Here is a 19,700-nt window from a genome sequence, read left to right as displayed (position 1 = left end):
AAAAAATGTAAAACGAAATAAATTATTTGGATGACAAGAAATGGACACAAAAACCTTTTAACTGATGGTGCTACAGTGCATTTCCTCTTGCGTAGACAAGCACCTCTACTATGACACAAACAGCTAACTGTGCGAGGCACTTAGGAGTTATAGTAGGAAAGATGCTGCCCAACCCCCTTCCCAAATATACACGGCTGTAGCTAAAGAAGAGATTCTCCTGCAAACCTTTTTAAGCCTGTCGACTCCCAACAAGTCTCATTTAGTCAAGGAAGCTATTCTCAAGAGTGTGGACAGAAATGCGTTTTATACAAAAATCAAGGTAACCTGAATATTTTTGTATTTATATTTACAAAATCCTTCGAGATGACAAGGGAAGTAGAATGAAATGCGATCAGCTATCAGGACATGTCCTCATTAGTGTCATGATGTCAGTGGCTTTTCTCAACATGTTGCGTGATGCGGTTGAATATTTCCTTAAACCAAGAAATGGTGCACAAAAATAAAATAAAAAGGAGGCAATTTGTATAAATACATTAGCATCATATTTTACAAACTAGTTTTTTTTTTGTTGTCGCCAGAATTAAAATGTTCACAGATATCTATTCCATGTTTAAATATTGTTCCAATTGCAACCTAATTCCTTCCACAAGATGAACCTGAACCAGAGGCCACAAAACGTGTCTATTTCTGCTCTTCAACATCATGAAGAGGGAGCCTCGAAACGGGGGGGGGGGGGGGGTGCACACACATTTCCATGAACTGACATCCCTCACGAAATAACACTTAGCAGTTGGAGAGAAGACAGAAGTAAAAAGCCAAGCCTTCAGCACTCTCCTCATCAGCACCTCCATCTCTACTTCCTCTCTCTTTTCCATCTCACCAAAACATCTGATAGCGTCTGAAACTCATTCGGTAAACCCATTGCGTGTGCGGACTGATATAGGCGTTGGGAATTTGGTCAATGTTTTTTTTTTTTTTTTTTTTTTATGCTCACATGTATGTTTTTGCTTCCAGAGTATAAACGCAGGTTGACGATGCATTCGTTTTTGTTGCCTTCACGCTTCGTTCTCTGTCGGTGGTGGGATGTTGTTAGCTGAAACCACGGAGTCTTGTTTGCGAGTCATCCTGTCCAACTCGGCCTGGACGTCAGTCAAACCCGGCTTCTGCCCTTGGAAAGAAACGGGAGACAAAAACCCAAAAGTAATCTCCTGTAGCGTCTGTGTGCCTTTCAGTGGGAAACAATTTGCTATGGCCAGCAAGCATATGGATGGGGGCTGGATGGTGGTGCTTTCCCATGCTGTTGATTGGCAGTTCACCGCCACGATTAACACACATGCAAAACTAATCATGCATTCTCATCTCAGCTGGGTCTGAGGGACGTTACAACTGCACAGTGCTGGACCAAAATAGTGCGTGTCAGTAGTCTCGGGCAGACACGAGTTAAGCAAAGATTTCAGTGGGAGGATTCCATGGTTATATCTGCCTGATATAACAAAGTAAAAAAAAAAAAAAAAAAGCTGAAAGGAAGAGCTGCTGATGTGCAAAACAGTGAGGTTACTCTGGTAACACAACAGGTAAATTAGTTAGCGTAGTGTGAGTGGCATTAGTTTGGTGGGGCTGGTGTGATTTGGGGGCGGGGGGGGGGGGGGGGGGGGGGTGCATACAGGCCTGTCGCAAGTTTCCTCAGCTGTCAGAAGTTCACTCACACAGGACAAATTTGTCTTTTTTTCTCCTGCTTAACCTTCGCAATCAGGCTGCAGAGATAAAACTCCAGACAGCAAAATAATCCACAGCTTCTAGCGACAGAAGTCTCTGTTTCTAATTTGATGTTTTAAGAACGCCACCTCATGCTCCAAGACGCAATGAAACACACACAAGTTACAGTCAACAGTAATTCCAAATTGTTTCTTTCAAGGTGTTTTGGTGAAAAGACAAGTGCTAACCTGTATGGGGGGGGGGGGGGGCTTTGACAGATATCAGAGGTGGGAACAGAGGAATAAGACATTGTACCTGTTTTCTTGGCTGACCCTTGAACTCCCGCTCCTACTGCTCCACTTCCTGGGCTCCCTGGGCTCCCTGGAGCTCCAGTCTTTTTACTCAACAGACTGTTGAAGAAGTTAGCCAGCACTCCCTCGTTGGCGGCCCCCGCTGCAGGAGAAATTGTTTGTATGAGTATCATGATTGCCACCAATTCGATTACAAAACAGTGTGTTTTAACAGGCGGCACAAATAGTTGATCATAGCCTTCATTAAACTACACTTACACTGTGTTACTAGTTAAAATGAGATTTAGGCTGATGAAAAATCAATTATCTTAAACTTGTATTTGTTACCAAATCTATGAATGTCTTATAATTATTTTTTACATCATGACGTAATATCTTCAATTAATTGAGGACAAAAGCTCTTTTAACTCTTATCGTAGTGATGTTGACCAACGACTCGCCACTCTTTATCTATAGATCAGCGGTTCCCACCCTGAGGTCCAGGACTGCCTCACTGGATACCAGGAATCACAGCTGCGCTTTCAGCTTTGTCATATTAGATTTTCACATGCCAAAAAAAATAAAATAAAATAAGACTCTTTCTAGAGTCTAGAACAGACCTGAAAGACTGCGTATGAAAGAACTATTATTGTGCAGTGTGACAGTGGGCGTGTCCGAGAAGAGCATGTTAATTCCCATAAAAACAACACGACATCGACACTAAGGAATATAAGATCAAATATAATTCAGTGTATTTTTCTAGTGTAAACTGAATGGGTCCATGGCTGTGTATAATAATATTTCAGGTATCCAAGTATCAGGATGAGAGATGTGCAGAAAACTTGCAGTTATATGAATTGTCACCTCTTGGAGGCAGTACTGCGACACTTAAAGACAACTGAGACGACATTAAAGCCAAAAGATCTGCCAGAAATTAAATCGACCAAGCCTAATGTGTCTTAGAGGAATCCAAGCATAGATTCCCAATTAATGAAGATAATTAAAGAGAACCCCGACTTTAATTAGTTTTTCTTGGGGACGTGGGTCTGTCACTGCTTGTAAACTATTGACCACGACACAACAAAGTATGAGTGTCATTATTTGGGTATGAAAATTATGTCCCTGACCTTTCATATTAGGATCGGGCTTTTTGACAGCAGTCATTGGCGAGCCGCTGGTCCCAGTTGGTTGGCCAGCGCGACCTGCCGGTCTGGGAGAGCCTGACGCCGTCCGTCCTGGAGAGTCCTGACACAAAGAAGACAAGTTGACCGTGTTGGCATCAACAAAAAAAGAAATGCCATTTGTGCTTTCAGATCAGAAACGATGATCAAAAAAAATATTTAATATGAAAATATTTTTAAACTTACTGTTGCTCCTCTTGTTGGTGTGGCAGGCTGCTTTGCTAACAAAGACTGTATGGAAAAACATTTTAAAGTTAGATTCAGTTTACATTTCCACTATAGAAAAACAATAAAGTGTCGAATTAAATTACAGAACAGTGGAAAAAAAACAACATTTGACTGTGGGCAAAGAAAGGAGGAAAAATGTAGTTTTTCCTTTCTTATAAATAAAGGCTTCCTGATTCACTTGATCACAACAAAGGAAGTAAGAGCAGCGCTATGTATCATGTGGCTGTTTCACATGTATTATGAGTAGTGCATACGTTAATATAATCCTGAAAAGTGCATATTCTAAGAATGGACTTCGACTGGTAAAAGGTTTTTGGGGAGATGTTCTATATCTGTAGAGAAAATTGCCCTTTCCAAAACCTTATATTTTTCATGCTATCAAATATAAGGGCATATTTCCTTAATTAAAAAAAAAAAAAAGCAAGAAAAGCACAAAAATCCAAATTTATTCAAAAACAAACCAAAGGCATAAATGTCTTGTATAAAAATCATTAAAAATGTAATACTGAAGCATACCTGCTGCTTCATCAGGAATACTTGCTCGTCCTCTGCATTTATTTCTTTGTCATGAACCAGCTGTGAAGAGCAGGAAAGTAAATTAAATAAAGATTGGGAATATTAGACACACTGCCACTGCAAAAGCAGTTTTTAAGTCAGTATTTTGTCTCTTTTTGAACTACTATACCTTTCGTACTGGAGGCTTTATGATAAAATCTCCAAACGGATCCTCTGGTCTGACCGTTGACAGGTTTTCATGCAAAATCCCAATTTTCTTCTCATTGTCCCATCCAGATGGACTAAAAATGGAGAGAGAGAGAGAGAGGAATTGCAGGGGGTGCAATGGTACTCCACTGACAGTTTTGAGAAACCTTTGTGTGAGAATTGGTTTCTTGACATGCCATCTCATCTGAAAGAAGGCTGCAGGAGAATCACTCACTTCTCTGGTTTGACTTACATGAACACTGCATCTTTCTCCACCACTAAGGCAGATGTGACGAACTGGAAGTCATACAGCTTATGAACTATATATTTGTAAAGTAGATCCAGGTTCTTCTCCTCTTTGACTGATGAATAGATGAGGCCGGCGCCATCTGTTCATCAGGTTAAGGAATAAACCGTAGATTTCATAGAACACAGGCTGCTAAAAAATGGGTCAGAAAATATGAAGCAGCGGCAGTTTTTGTAATACCAGTCAATACATTGTGACCTTACAGAATATTGCGTATTAAAGGATACACTGTAAGCAAAATCGCCTGATGCAGGATTGGATGAAATCAAAGTGCTCCTCTCTGTAGTCATGCTCCTTCTCTAATACACTGACAGCATCACACTGAAGGAGGAAAAAAAAACAACAAAAGGAGACAGACATACATGATTTAGTGACACAGGTGCAATACACATCAAGAAACCCCTGCTTATGAGCTTTGGTATAAATATCAGAAAAATTCCCGGAGAAAACAACGTACAACTAGTCTCTTAGTGATGCTGCTTTTGTTAATCTGGTACGGAGGAAAGTTATGCCAAAATACATGTATCCATATTCTTTTATCACAGTTGGAGGACTGGAACAGATCTCAGTGGACAATAGATGACGGCTTTCATCACAGGGAGGGACACACACACATTCACATTCATGAACAATTGAGAGTCACCAATGCATGTTTTTGAACTGTGAAAGGTAAAGAGAGTTGGGCAAAGTCAAGTACGCAAAGGGAGGAGTAAAATCCACAAAGTGAGGCTGTCAAGCCCAACCTAGACTCGAAACATGAGCCTTCTTATTATGAGGTGAGAGTGCAGTTTAAGATGTTGTTGGGGAGAATTGTGGGTATGAACAGGTCATTTTATTGTCTTACCATGCCAATATGGAGAAATGCAATACAGTGGTACAATGGACCAGGTGAAAGGCCAATGTTAAATGCTCAAGACCTTTACGCCTGAGGTCATACTGCATTAGCAGGATTGAAACAAAAGCAGGAGCCCAGGAAACATAAATCACTAATATGGACACAGTCTGCCATACGATAACAAAGAAATAAAGCCCTGACAAACAAAGACCTGGGACAGGAGAGTAGCAGGAGTCTGACATCAGAGTGAGACAATCTGCCTCTTCAGGAACTGATCTCATCTCCAAGCTCTTCTCTTTATGTCCTAGCTGTTGTCACAAGAGGGATCCTGCGTACTGGTCAACACCACCCTGTCATGTTCACCAATTTCAAACTTTTCAGTTAGTAAGATGAAATGATAAAGACAAAATAGGTTTGTTAAAAGCTTCCCAGCCAAAAGGATTTTTTCCCCCTGTTAAGACGATAAATAAAGGCCACATTCTCAATTTTCCCAAGTCACACTTAGCATGTGAAGCTTTGCCGATGATTATACTGCACTGTTCAGCACCAGTGTTGCCTGCAGGGTTCACAAGTCAGTACAAAGTAGCCTTATAGTAGTAGATGCTGCCTTGAAAATCACAAAATAGGCACATTAAAGGAAACATGGTGTGCCGATGAGTGAATGATGAGACTGCGAGAAGGTTTACATGTCAAATAGGCTTTTTTTGTCCACACACAGACAAACGAAACAATTCTTTTACTTCAGGAAAGCTTTTGTCTTAAGCAAGAGAATGACCGATCAACACCAATATATAAATAGTGGACTGAATGACTAAAGTCAGCAAAGGGGCTGTAGGTGTGGCTCACCTTTGTGCAAACTACTAGCACTGGTATGCCCAGGTTGTGCGTTAGTGTGTTGTCCCCAAGTGGTAGCACGATGGACTCGTCCTCCCCTGCTGGTGGGGCCCGTCGCTGCGGGGAGGATGGGGAGCCATCTTCAGGTTCTGAGTATTCCTGGAAGGCTTTCACCACTAGGAGAAAGGCAAATGAGGAAAAGTGAAGTGAACAATAATCTCTCGGTAACAGGTGTCTTCATATGCCTCACTCTCGCCCCTTGTCTCCGCTGGTTAAAGACTAATGTCACCGTGGGGAAAAAGCCTCTTCCACCAAATTCTCAGACCAACAGTTTATCATGAAATGTCAATCAGAATTTCATTCTGGAAAAGTCCTTCATACATAATAAACCAGATCTCATTTGATTTACTCACATGCACTAAGAATCACTCACTGATATCAACCTGCTTTGCACTTTTAAATGTTCTTCATTGTGATCTAATGTAACAAAGACTTATTAGTGGTATAGTGCCATAATGTTATAGTGCTTTAGATGAATATAGCAAGGCTTTGCTAGCCTTCTAAAAGGGTTGCCACAGCAAGTAATTTTAACCGCACTGTAAACTTAGTTTTACGCAGACTGTCCTTCCTATTGCAGCTGGGATTGAAACCTGGGTCCTGCACTGTCAAGGTCAAAAACAAACCTGGGAGGAACACACTGTTGTAAAACTGTAAACCTGGTTAGTAACACAACCGTCCACGGCTGCTATGACTGTTTGGACATTCCCTTAACTTTTATCAGGTGGATTTGATCATTGGGTCAACACCTTTCCAAAAGTAAGTGTACATACAGTATAGCAGAATAAATAATTGTCATCCTTCACTTTCTTGCTGTGCTTCCCCAGCTGCCCAGACATCTAAGAAGCTGCATTGTGCAGCGGTGGTGGGTGGAAGGGTTTGTGCAGGAAGCTTTGGCCTACTTCCTCGGGAGCTTTGAGAATGAACTTGAAGTCAGCCCACGAAGCCAGATTGACTTGCCGTCTCGCCTTGACCCCTTTACGTTCAGACAGGGGATTTAGTTGTACATAGGGCCACAGCTGTGTTTTCAGCAGTGCCAAATGAGAACCCTCTTGGAATCAGGATTACACAAATCCAAAGCATATGCACAAACAGCCGAAAGCATATATTAGGGCTCGACTATGCCTACATGAATATTTACAACCCGAAAGGAGGTTTCCTAATAACTGTTTTTTTTTTTTATTGAACTGAAACAACAAAATTAATCGCAACAGCAGACATTCAGCATTCTCTGTGCACAGACATGAAGCTGTACTAAACTGCGCTTTACGTTCACATTAATGAGAGTATGAATTAGCACTAGACTGGTTGATGACGTCTCAGTGATGCTTCAACTTGTTTGTTAGCATTTTGGATTTTAATCAAGGAATGATTTTGTGATGCTTCAGTGAGAAACACTGAGCCCTGTATTACTTTCAGATAAAAAAAATAAAGAATTAGACAGACTTTGCCCCACAAAGACCAGCTTATCTGTTCTACAAACAAAGGTGGGGTCGAATTCAACCTGCTCTTCCAATTGAAGACTTTGAGTCAAAGTTTGTCTATACTTCATTTAAAGAATGATGCAAAGTTTATGTACCGTATGATTAAAAACAACAGACAGATCTGAGCCAACACTTAGCTGTGAATAAAGTTTTTTTTTGTTTTTCCTGGTCAACTAACTATCCTATAACAATTCTTGGTGTCACGACTTATTCTCAGACTAACCAAAGTTTTACACAAGACCTAAACTGTTCACTCACTCAAAAGAAAACAGTCCAGATGTTTGCCTACAAATCATTCTGAAACGCCACACGAGCAAACAAAAAAAGAAAAGAAAAAGTATCTTTTCACTAACACTTAAGTTTGGGTATATTTTTCTTCAAGATATGTGGTCGTGCAATCCTATAATTTCACTCAGGACGACTCCAGGAGCCGTCCCACTTCAGTTACAGCACGGTAGTGGCCCGGCCCACTGACAGGATTCACAGCTACAGAGTTTACGTCCTTTCCGTTCCCTGTTGGAAGGGAGGGAACTATGATGCAAGACGCATGCAAGACTTCCTGGACAAAAGCCATTCACTGACACACACTTCCAGTTTGTCAGCCTCTCACTCACACACTTGTGTCTGCAAACATTATCCCACCGGGTCTCACCAGTCTGCGACTGACATCCCAGTGGATGAACTAAGAGATGCTTCATGTGGGTGACTTGCCTCAGCTAAACTGGAAATCTGACCATATTAATGGGTGGGGACAAAAAGTCTCAGCCAGGAGGAGCACATGGAAGGAAATCTGAAGAAATCCCACCCACTTAAAGTTTACACTCCATAACAAGACTGAAGACTCAAATATGCTTGTACAGGAAATGATATGACCTGGAAACTTTAATAATCATGAACATTTAAGCGAACATTTACTGAAGACAAGACATAACAGATACATCGTTGACTCTACTTCATAGGTCAATATTAACTATTCTTTACCAATGCAAGTAAGAAAGTAAGTTCAGTAAAACATTTTATCATATTATTTTCATTACAGCCATGTAAAGATTAAGTATGCTTCACTATACTTGTTGGAACGGTTTTCACTTTTTGTCTCACACAGCTGCGAGCAGACGAGACTGCTTGTTAACACTTGTCAATGCATCGGCATGTTAGAGACTCTGAGCGCTTCTACACCCGTCTAATACACCATGCACTAAAAAATGTACTTCTTTATTAAAAGGAATTTCAGACTTTCAAAAGCAACAGCAAGAAGAAAACTTAAGAGAGACATGCGAGAACCATCTGCAAAACCCTGCAGGCTCAACTGACTTGACTGAAAAGCAACACAAAAGAACTGTTCATGAGCGAGAAATGATCATAGCTAAAATTAACAGCAGAACAACGCCTAAGTCAATGATCTGCAGAGTTTGCCTCTGGCCAGAGCAGCCAGCTGAGGATCATGGGCCTCTGTGATGATGACCCAAAACCATTCGAGTAATGTTATACAGTTTTCAGCAACTATGCAACTGAGCTACCTACTTCTCTTTTTCCCCAAGTAAGCCAAAATGTCTGGCTCTCATTATGTATGACTCTCTTTGTGCACACCTCAGGATGCTTCAGAAATCTTTGCTGAGCCCTGATTCTTTCAAACAAAAATGTATATTCGCCATGTTTCTTTCTATATGTCGGATTAATAAACACTGGCAGAAAACATTTACTTGTGTTACCATGTCAGTTTTTAGACTCTGCAGTTTACGTAATGCACCAACATGTCAAAATATTTTGCTGAAAACTTGAATGGCCAGTCACATCAAGCAAAAAGCAATGCTGAAGTTACAGCTACATTTAAATAATAAAGTTGCACTAAATCAATAATTTATTACTTTTTCATAAAACAGGTAAAAGTCAGCAATTACTTACTATTCTGCTCCATTTCTCTCAAGACCTCTGGAGGAATCTTGAGTTTGTCCACATGGTCACGTAGCACACTGGCCCATTTCTGCAGGGACTCCATAATGGTCCAGGGCCGGGACATGTCTGCGACAAACACAGCTAAACAGTCAGGTAACGACTGAGCTGTGACGGCAAACTTAAGAAGGCCTTTGTGGTACAGGTCCCCATCAAGGATCCACACGTTACACCGAGTAAGGTCTGCAAAGGAAAAAATAACAAAACACTAAGCCAGTATCATATCTGAATGAATAAGTCATTGTATTACTTAGATCAACTGCTGTTAAACAACAGCAGAAAAGCTGCTGCAGGTAAACTCACCATCCCTGTCGTCATCTTGGACATTTAAGTAGAGATACTCCAGCCCCCGCCCTTTCTTGTTGTGATCAGCTCCTTGAAGTTTGGCCATGAGTGCTGTTTTTCCTGAACCATCCTCACCTGCAAAGACATTGTATTTGTAAGCTGCACAACTCTTATATTATAAATGGACAAATGTCGGCATGCATTGATATCTAACAAACCAGTGAAACTTTTCTACATTTCATGGTTGTTCTATCGTGTACAAACAAAAGCTACTCATCTCCCAGACAAACATTAGTATACAACCCATATAAATATACCCGCTGATTGTTTTATTACGCATTTGCATCCATATTGTGGAACATTAAACTACCACTTGCAAAATGTGTTTTTACCGTTTGGGGTGATTTCACTGCACATGCCAATAACAGACACGTTGTGACAACACTTTTATTGAAACGATACTCACCAAATACCAGGATGTTCTTCCCTGATGGCAATTTAGAACTCGACCTTGTAGAAACTTCACTCAATATTGAAGTCCTGCATATGAGAAAAAGGTGAATACAGTTTATAAATTGAACGCTTATTACAGCCCCGATTGCAAATAAAACATTTACCGCTGATTTAAGACAAGTTAACGCCACTTGTGACACGGTGGATTGAGATTATTGTATGTGTCCAAGCTGTCCTGATGATGAGTTCGGTACAAACACCGAAAACAGGAAATGACAAATCACCTCCAGTGGCCAGTGTGTTAAAGATATGCTGTTCACGGTAGGTGCAAGCCGACAAACTGAAGCCTCTTGAATGTAACACCCCTGAACGAATGCGTCCTAAAAGAGGAAGTATGCCTTTTTTTTTTCTGAATATTTTTTGAGTTACCGGTTTACGGCATTTGCTAGCTGTTAGCCTTAAGTATCCCTCATAAAATCAGCTTAAATGATTGTTTTGATCAAAACTGTCAGCGCTCTACGTTATTTAATCAGTTCTCCAGAGAATAGAATGTCATGCACCACCCACTGCGTTGGTAAAACTATCACATTGGCCAGTCCTTGACAGGTTTGAGCAACATTCTGTAGCGTTAGCCGAGCAGCAGTTAGCTGACGTTAGCACACTGACCGCTCAGTCAGCGCGAGCCGGGCCGGCGTCTGGGAGCCAGACACAGGCAGTGACAATGCACAACACACCGGTGCTCCTCCGGGAGGAGCCTCGGCGGCAGTGGAGTCGGTAAAAAGAACAGCGGGACTTGCCAGAGGTTTTGTCCTTCTTCCTCCTCGCTGTTATTGTCGCCTGCCCCGGCAGCGCCCGGGTGCTGTTTCTCCAGAACGGGAGCCATCTTCTCTCTCCACGACCACAAAGGCGAGGCCCTGCTGCTGCTCCGGCGCCACTAGCACCGCCTCCATCCGAGAGGACGCGGGTACGTTGCATTCGATGACCGTGACGTCGCGCCGGAATTCGGCGGTGCGCCTCTGCACTATGTTGTCGGCAGCTCTTTTGGCTGCGTTCCAATAAGTGATGTAATTTCTTTTTTTTTTTCTTCGATCAGCTGATGGACAACGCGGTGATTTTATAGAGCTGATCTCAGGGCGTCATATATAGAGATAATGACCTCGCAACTTAATTATTTGCATCTCAAATGTTTTAGTCTCGGTAGCATTTTCAGCTTTGTAAATCACGCCTTGCAATTTTGAACATGCAAATAAATAGAGATTTGCCACATTGTTATTTCTGTTTGAAATAAATGTTTCTTTAATGCTTGTTTGTTGTGGTTTTGTATTTCCCTACTCAGACGTCACTGACGTTGCAGAATTATCATGTTCCGCTAGAGGGTACTCTTTTGTGTTGTGCTGAAAATTTGTATATAATATATATATATATATATATATATAATATGTATGCAGATAGATTTTCTATCTCATCTGTCCTCATCTATTGAAAACAGTAATTTGTAAATGAAAGCTGTTTCTTCACTGTAGTTACTTCTAACCATATATTTAGCAAGAAGAACACCGACAGATTTGCAGTAACCAATCCTTAATTATGAATGACGTCATATAACGGCAACATATTACCATAAAACGTCTGAGTTAGGGTAAATCAGGCTTTTAAATCAGCATTTAGGACTTCAGTGACACCTCGGATTGTACACACTGCTTATTGCAATACCTTAGAGGGAACTTAGAACTTGTGCGGAGGGGACTAATCTAACTCATCTATGATGCATGGCAAATTCATACTTCCATATTTACTGCTTTATCCAATTCAGGGTCAATAAGGTGGCACTGGAGCTCATCCCAGCTGACAGTGGGTGATAACAGAGAAGGAGAGGTCAACAATCCATGGGAGGTCAAAGAAAGAGAGACTTTCACTTGCACTCAATCCATATGATCACCAATTAGCCTGAAATGCATGGTTTTGGACTGTGGGAGGTCGAGCTGGTAATATTGTCATTGTGAGGCAAGAGTCATAATCATTATCATATATCATGCATAGTTACAAATTTACCTTCTTGGGTGAATAATTCACTGGCATATTACTGGCTCACATACAGTACATGTGCAAGTTTGTGAACAAATTGGTTTTAAAGATGTATAGTTAAGATATTTCACATTAAGAAAATATTGACAACAATAATTTCATTTGTCTGTAGTACACATATCAGTTTTCTGAGGACTGCCTCCATTCCAGCACAAGCTTACTGGTGAGTTATTGGGTAATAGTTTTTTGCAGCACCCAACACCTGTTACTTTCTTTCTTTATTTTTTTTCTTGTATTCCTGTGGTCTACAGGGGTTGAAGACAGACGAGCTCGGACATTAACTCAGTGAGTCCAAGGCCTCTGTGTGTGTCTTTTGAGTCCTGTCTGCAGCAGTGTGGCTGGCTGAGCTGGTGGATACACTCCTGGGAGTGCATTCCTGAGCTTTTGCATCATGTGAAAGTCAGCCTCTGCTGCCCCTTTGTCACTGTTTAGTCCTGCTGCCAGCAGGGAAAACAAACAAAAGCACTCTTATTTACTGCTTTTCTATTACAGCTAGAAAGCACAATTTTGTGTATGAGGGACTGTAGGAAGCAAAACATTTAATCAAATTTGAGAAGCATGCACAGATCTGATTTGCAGTTTGAAACTTGCAGTTTGGAATCTATTGATTTCGTCAATTGTTTACACACAGAACATCAATTGGCTATTTACTGTGACAGAGAAAGTTCCAGACAAATCTAGAAAATATAAATATCGAACAATATTGCCTTTGGAACATTTAACTCAATAGGTCTCGAGTTCCAGAAGTGACGTGCTGTATTCATCGTTATCTAACAGGAGAGGGCGCTGATGCCTCAATTATACTCAGTCACATTTCATTTCAACAAAACGTAAGTGAAGAATCTATACATTGAAAGATCCATACATAGAAACATTAATGTAATTAAAGAAATGGAAGAAGAATCCAAAAGGATTAGGACATATGACAATCACCAGGGCATATACAAGCACACCGTAGAGCTTATACTAAACACCCAGTTAGATGTTTTATTATTATTTAATAACATAAAAGAAGAAAACGAAAATGTGCCATGTGCTATAGCTTAAACTTTACATGCATAGAGAAATACGGGTTGTGTTTGTAATCCTTGCTTTAATGTACTGCTTTCAAAGTTTTGGGAAGGAAATGCAATGACAACCCAACCAACCTGACCCTGGACAAACGAACCTGTTTGGCTGCATTTCAAGCAATTTGTGATTAAATTGCAGGTTTGGCAGTTCTGACTTGTGTAAACAATTGTTTTGTAGGCCCTGAAGAAAAATATATTGTCTGAACACAAACAGGTCTAACCCTTCTTCATACAGGGTATACTGTCATGAGTCTTGAAGAACTACAGGGGTTAATTTGCATAGAACTAAATTGATAGCTTTCATCAAATGTATTCATTGTGCTGCAGAATGACTGTGATGATACTGAGTGATTTCCCCACACCTGACTGAAACTCAGCCAGGATCTACATTTTTAAAAGTCGTCAACATGTTTATCTGGAAGGTCCAGTTGTGAACTTTTAAGTCTCCCTGACTGAAACACTTCTGGTCTCATTAACACTTGGAGGGCAAGTAAGATGCTCAATGCATCTTGATGTTTCGTAATATTTGGAGAGGACACACCAAAACCAACAAGGACATACTCAGGTCTAATCAGTTAATTTCTTGTATAAAGGATGAGAAACATTTGGCAGTGTCACACTTATTTCTGATTATAATGTATCCACTGTTCAAAAAAAGGATGAACATGCACGTTATCTTGCTGACAAACAACACAAACACCATAAATGAATCACAGTCATCTCCTATGGGGGTAAAGTGTGTTTTAAGAGAAGGGGTACTCAAGTGGTTTCACTGACATAATGCCTCTATGCATTATTAATGTTACAGCAATACTCCTGCGGCGGGCACCACTAACATGGTATTCCCACGGACGTGTTTCTCAGCTAAGCAGGAATATGAATTAAATACAATTTTATGAAGTTTAATAAGCGCCTGTTTGTTCCTTTATCACCTTGAGATGCCTTTTTTTTTTTTTTTTTTTATCCAGGAGGGTGAAACGTGCAGTGGGAGTGGGTGTGTGCGGAGGGGAGGGGTTTCAGATGGGAGGGTGTAGGTTGCAGACGGAGCTCTGGTGGGGTTGGCTGGATTGTGATAGCGACAGATGTCTAGAAAACTGTGAGGGGCACTCCTCGGTTACAGCCCAGTCCCAGGCTGCAGCTCGGAGAGCAGGGGCGGAATCTGCAGCTGTCACTCCACAAGGCTCTTTTTTTTTTTTAAAACCTCTATTATCACATCATCCAGGCTTGGAGATTGGAAAAAGAAGAAGCTCAAGTCTATTGAAATACAGGTCAGTCGAACATTATTTGACTTATTATTACTATAATTTTGTTTTTGAATTGTTATTACCTTTATAAAAGTGTGTTTGTAATGATGAAAAGAAAGAAAGAAAGAAAGAAAGAAAGATGTCTGAGTTAAAGCATTGTTCTCTCTCCTTTTCTTCGTCATATCAGACTACCGCATTTTCTCACTTGTGATTGCTGACAAAGTAACGTCTTTTTGCCTCACAGTGGTATCCTCCTTTTATTCGTTGTCTCCGACTGAAGATGCGCTCTAGGACATTTTCTTTAACTCGAACAGGCGGTTTAAAAAAAACCCCACCTCAGGTGAAAAAAAAAAAAAATTGTGATAGATTAACAGGTTGTAGTTGCGACTTTTGCTCATTTCTACGTGCCTTTGTGAGTATCAGACATTTCCAGATCGTCATGAACAAAAAAGGGCAGAGCAGAGGAGAGGAGCAGCAGTGGGTGGGATGAAATGGGGGATGGAGACCCCTCTGCTGCCTTTATCACTCAAGTGGTTGTGGCCAGTCCACAGGGCTTCTTTAATTCTGCTGTATAGTCGTCTGCAGTCTATACTATAGTACCCTACAGCTTCATGTCAGTGTGTGCTGCCAATTTAGCCCAGCCCATTACTTTATTCAGTGAGTAGCTGCTGCTGCTGAGGGATCCCCATCCTTTGTTACCGGCCGGCACATGCTGCTCTATTCATGCCTCTTCGTCACAGTCACTCCATTTGTCTTAAATGTTAAAAAAAAAAATTCACGTAAAATCTAAATTCATCTCAGTCAAGCAAAAAGACGTTTTGATTCCTCAAAAAAAAATGTATTTTCTCATAAGGTTGCCCGCCTTTGCTTTGTCCGATTGGGAGGCCGACATCCATGGGGGTCTGGTGGAAAAAATAGGCGAGACAAAAACCAATCACATGAACATAATGAAGCTATAATCAATGCAAAAGGGGCCACTACAGAGGGATTTCACAAGCGTGATGCAAAAAGAAGAAATACCTGCTTTTTAGTTTTTTTGTGAAACTGCAGGTTATCAGACTCTCGGTGTAATGTATCCGAGCCTGGTTAGTGGTGCATCCTGTCTTGATTGCTCCATTGCAGCACTATGGACAGTTCCCGCACTGTGTGCCCTCATGCTGCCCCGCTTGCGCCATATTTCAGTAAAACAGAAAACCCATATCCATTTTGCTAATCAGAAGAAAAAGAGTCGATGCAGCATTTAAAAGTGCATATAGCATATATCCTTCATGTTAATCAGCACATTTCTATGCTTTTTTCTTTAAAAGTTGGAATTCCAACAGCCTGATTTCTTTCAGGGTTCGCTGAAATACAATATCCGAGTTAAAGTTGAACTTCTAGTTCTTTATCTGTTGGGGAAGTTGCAGTATGTGGCAATCATTGCCTTAAACTTCCTCTCCAGCCACAACATGTTGTGACATTACAATGAAGAACTGCGTGTCCATTGCACAGTCTCTCGCCATTCATTGACTGCGACTGTGGTTTTGCACTGATTTTGACATGTCACCGATATTTTTGTCTGTGTAACTACATGTGCATTTTTATAATCTCGTCATACCAAGAGAAAGTGAGCTTTACATCGACACCATAGATATTCAACTAAGACTGTTGGGTTCATTTGGCATCAAGCCTCCATAGACATTCCTGAAAGGGTAGAGACTCTAGAGAGTTTGCTGATCTCTGTAAAGTTCCCATGCACTAACATTTATTTTCTTGCCAAACTGTGGTTTGGCAGAGTGCAGTTTTCTAATTGAACTTCTGGTTCATTTACAGACAAAAGAACCCTCTATAGAAGTGAAAGCTCTTTTACATTTGAAGGAACTGTTCCAAAGCTAGGCTGCGTTTTATACAGACCTGTAATCAACGGCATTGTTATGACTCATTTGGAGGTAACTGCATATGTTTTTGGCACATTTGTGGAGAGTGTAAGAATAGACATTTTCAGAGTTTAGAGTTTGGACATACTCAAATATTGGCAGATATCTGGTATTTTTGTGTTTGGTTCGTACTTTCTGTCTATATTTGATGAATGATCAAAACCACCAAGGAGAAGCAACATTGCTGACAAACCAAACACATACTTATGATTAGATTTTAACCATCTAAACTGAAAAGCTGAATATGTTTGGCTTTTACTGAGGTGCAGTCATACTGTTTTGTGTGACGTGCTGATCCAGCAAACTGGAAATAGAGTACATCATCATACTTTTCCTGAACACTGCTGCATCATTCATGATTAAAGAGAAAAGTCCAATTAAATAATGTCTTATTTGTCCTTAGGAGACATCATGGGAGGCAAACTGAGCAAGAGAAAGAAGGGCTATGATGTGAGCGACCCAAAAGAAAAGAAGGATGAGACTGCAGCAACAGCTACTGTTGCAGAGGAGTCTGCTAAAGCGGAAGACGGCGCTCCACCCACAGGAGCTGACTTGATAGCTGAGGCGGACAAAGTGGTAAAAGAAGCTGCTGCGTCAGCAGTCGCAGCAGTAACCGAAGCTGTGCACGCTGAACAAGCTCCAGAAGAGCCCAAATCGGCACCTCCAGAGGAATCCGCTTCTGCAGCTGCGGAGGAGGCTGTTCCAGAACAGAAGTCCTCAGTGGTCGAAGCACCTCCAGTAGAACAGGAGCCACCTCCAGCAGTAGAGGAAGCAGTTCCAGTTATTGAGGAAAAACCTGCAGCAGTAGAGGAAGCAGATCCAGTTGTTGAGGATAAACCTGCACCAGTAGAGGAAGCAGCTCCAATAGCAGAAGAACCAGTAGCAGCAGCAGTGGAAGCAGCTCCAGTCGCAGAGGAACCTGCGACAGCATTAGAGAAACCAGTTCCAGAAATAGAAGAGCCAGTTGTATTAGCAGAGGAATCTGTCTCAGCTGTAGAAGCAGTACAAGTACAGGTTCCTGTAGAGCTCCCAGTGGCTACAGCGTCAGCAGAGGAATCCTCTGCTTCAGCTCCAGAGGAGCCGGCCCCAAAAGAGGTTGAACCTGAGTCTGCTGTACCTGAAGAACCTCTTGCAGAAGAATCTGCTGCAGCTGTTGAATCTGTGCCTGAACCAGAGAAAGTACCTGAAGAGCAGGAGCCGGAGCCCATCCCAGAGACTGTTACTGAGCCGGAGGTCACTGTCGATGAGACAGTGGTGCTTGCTGCCGCTATTGAGCCTGTGCCAGTGAAAGAGTCGGTCATTGAACCAGAGCAAATACAGGAAGCAGAGCCTCAGCATGAACCAGAGCCAGAACAAGTTGTGGAGCCAGAAATAAACCAGGAACCAGAGTCAGTGGCAATACCTGAACCAGAACCTGAGCCAGAACAAGTACCTGAACCAGAACCTGAGCCAGAACAAGTACCAGAACCAGATCCCGAGCCAGAGGCTGAACCAGTGGAACCTGCAACAGAGGAGCAATTGAAAGAGTGTGAACCAGAACCAGCTGCCCCCACAATTGATGTTCCTGAGCTTGAGACTTTGGAAGCAGAAGCATCTGAGGCCTTGGGGGCTGCAGCAGAGGATGTAACAGAAACCTCCATTGCCCAAGCAGCAGTCGAGCCAGAAGCAGCAGAGCCTGTTCCTGACATTGTCATCTCAGAGTCCATCTCTGCCACTGAAATTACTGATGAATCTGAGAACGCAGCTGAAGAACCTGCAGAGGGGGCGCCTTGCCCAGAAGTCGAGGTGGAAGTTAAAATGGAAAATGGAGATTTAAAGAGCCCCTCTGTCACTGAGGAAGATGATGAGGCCGACGAAGAAGCTCCTCTAGCTGTGAATGGGGAGTGTGGAGACCCTACTGATGTCACACATACAGAGGGATGTGTTAATGGGAGTGAAAAGCCAGAGGAGGAGATTCCTGTCAAGGAACAGATTGACTTTGAACTGAAAAAGGACGTGAACCTGAGCGGAGATGTCCAGGAAGTTCCTGATGCAGTGTCAGACATGGTGGAGGCTCTCAGCACTGAGGTCACCCAAGCTGTCTGAGAAAAAGCTGGCTGTCAAATCATTGTGAATTTAGTTTAATCCCCAGATGGTGCAAGAAAGCCATTAAGATATCACAAACATAAGATAGGCTTTCTTAAGAGCTGTAACCATTGCAATGTTTATGGCGGTGACTCAGGCAAAAAGGATGTTCTCTCTTGAGTAACCAAAAATAAATTGCAACCACTTGAGGAAAGAAGGACATCGAGAGTGAGAAGAGAGAGCAGTGAGGAGATGTTTTAAATTCTGGTAATTGGGTACCGACAGACCGTGAAACTGGGCAGCATGGCAAAAATTCTGGACAGTAAATATGATATTAATGAATGAAATAAACAAACCTGTCTGCGTGTGAGGCTCGTTAATATTACAAAGTGGTTTAATGGTAGTATATTATTTGATTTAGACTTTCATATATCCTTTCTATTACTATATGCAGTGACATGACATAAATGTTTTGACCTTTTATAAGAATGGTACCTGTGAGGACTGTTAATTTCAAAATGATTGTTCAGAATAGAGAATAAAAAGAGATTGTTATAGTCTAGACTGATCTTTTATTTTCCCACTCTCATGCTTTCTTTCATCATCTATCATTTCTCGACTGTCTTCTTAAATATTTCATTTATGAGGGCTATTTCATGAAAGAGTTTCGTCATCTTAACCCATCGATTTACAGTTTTCTCTTTTTAAAAATTATGTGTAAGGTTGATTAAAAAAATCATCTTGATCTTGACTGCCGGGTACAATCAGCTTGTTCTATCTCTGCATTAAATCTATACAATGATTTAACTATGACAAAAAATGTAACTCGTGTCATTTGTAATGGTCACTTCTTGACAACTGAATTGTACTTTTGCTCGTCTGTCCACATTGTTGTTGTTTTTTAACCTGCTCACTATTGTCTTTACACACTTCAGGATACTGAGATTTCATTTAAAGGTTTGTTCATTCAGTTTGAAACTTTAGATGCATCGAGTAAGGTTAAATTGACCAGTGGTG

The 19,700-nt window shown here is 41.4% G+C and overlaps 2 protein-coding genes across 3 annotated transcripts; one reads left to right on the top strand and one right to left on the bottom strand.

The window, feature by feature from the left end:
* Positions 1-921: 921 nt before the first annotated feature.
* Positions 922-11,391, bottom strand: dync1li2 (dynein, cytoplasmic 1, light intermediate chain 2). Of its 2 annotated transcripts, none has more exons than XM_080458034.1 (13): positions 11,102-11,391; positions 10,318-10,391; positions 9,870-9,986; positions 9,519-9,749; positions 6,085-6,248; positions 4,631-4,724; positions 4,350-4,485; positions 4,080-4,191; positions 3,911-3,970; positions 3,353-3,397; positions 3,113-3,230; positions 2,011-2,148; positions 922-1,163 (listed from the first exon to the last, which is right to left on the bottom strand). In XM_080458034.1, exons 1-13 carry the CDS (start codon positions 11,185-11,187, stop codon positions 1,147-1,149), a joined length of 1,392 nt encoding a protein of 463 aa, XP_080314160.1. In that variant the 5' UTR covers positions 11,188-11,391; the 3' UTR covers positions 922-1,146. The 2 variants fall into 2 exon arrangements, with proteins under 2 accessions (XP_080314160.1, XP_080314159.1); XM_080458033.1 differs by having other exon boundaries at positions 922-1,168; positions 11,102-11,290.
* Positions 11,392-14,477: 3,086 nt separating this feature from the next.
* On the top strand, positions 14,478-19,245 carry LOC308126793 (uncharacterized protein). The gene is made up of 2 exons (XM_080491417.1): positions 14,478-14,727; positions 17,023-19,245. Exon 2 carries the CDS (start codon positions 17,031-17,033, stop codon positions 18,702-18,704), a length of 1,674 nt encoding a protein of 557 aa, XP_080347543.1. The 5' UTR covers positions 14,478-14,727; positions 17,023-17,030; the 3' UTR covers positions 18,705-19,245.
* Positions 19,246-19,700: the final 455 nt, after the last annotated feature.

Source organism: Lipophrys pholis (assembly GCF_963383615.2).
Source record: "Lipophrys pholis genome assembly, chromosome: 2".
NCBI classification, from domain to species: Eukaryota; Metazoa; Chordata; class Actinopteri; order Blenniiformes; family Blenniidae; genus Lipophrys; species Lipophrys pholis.
Note: the sequence above shows the minus strand (reverse complement) of the source record. Positions and strands in the feature narration are given on the sequence as shown.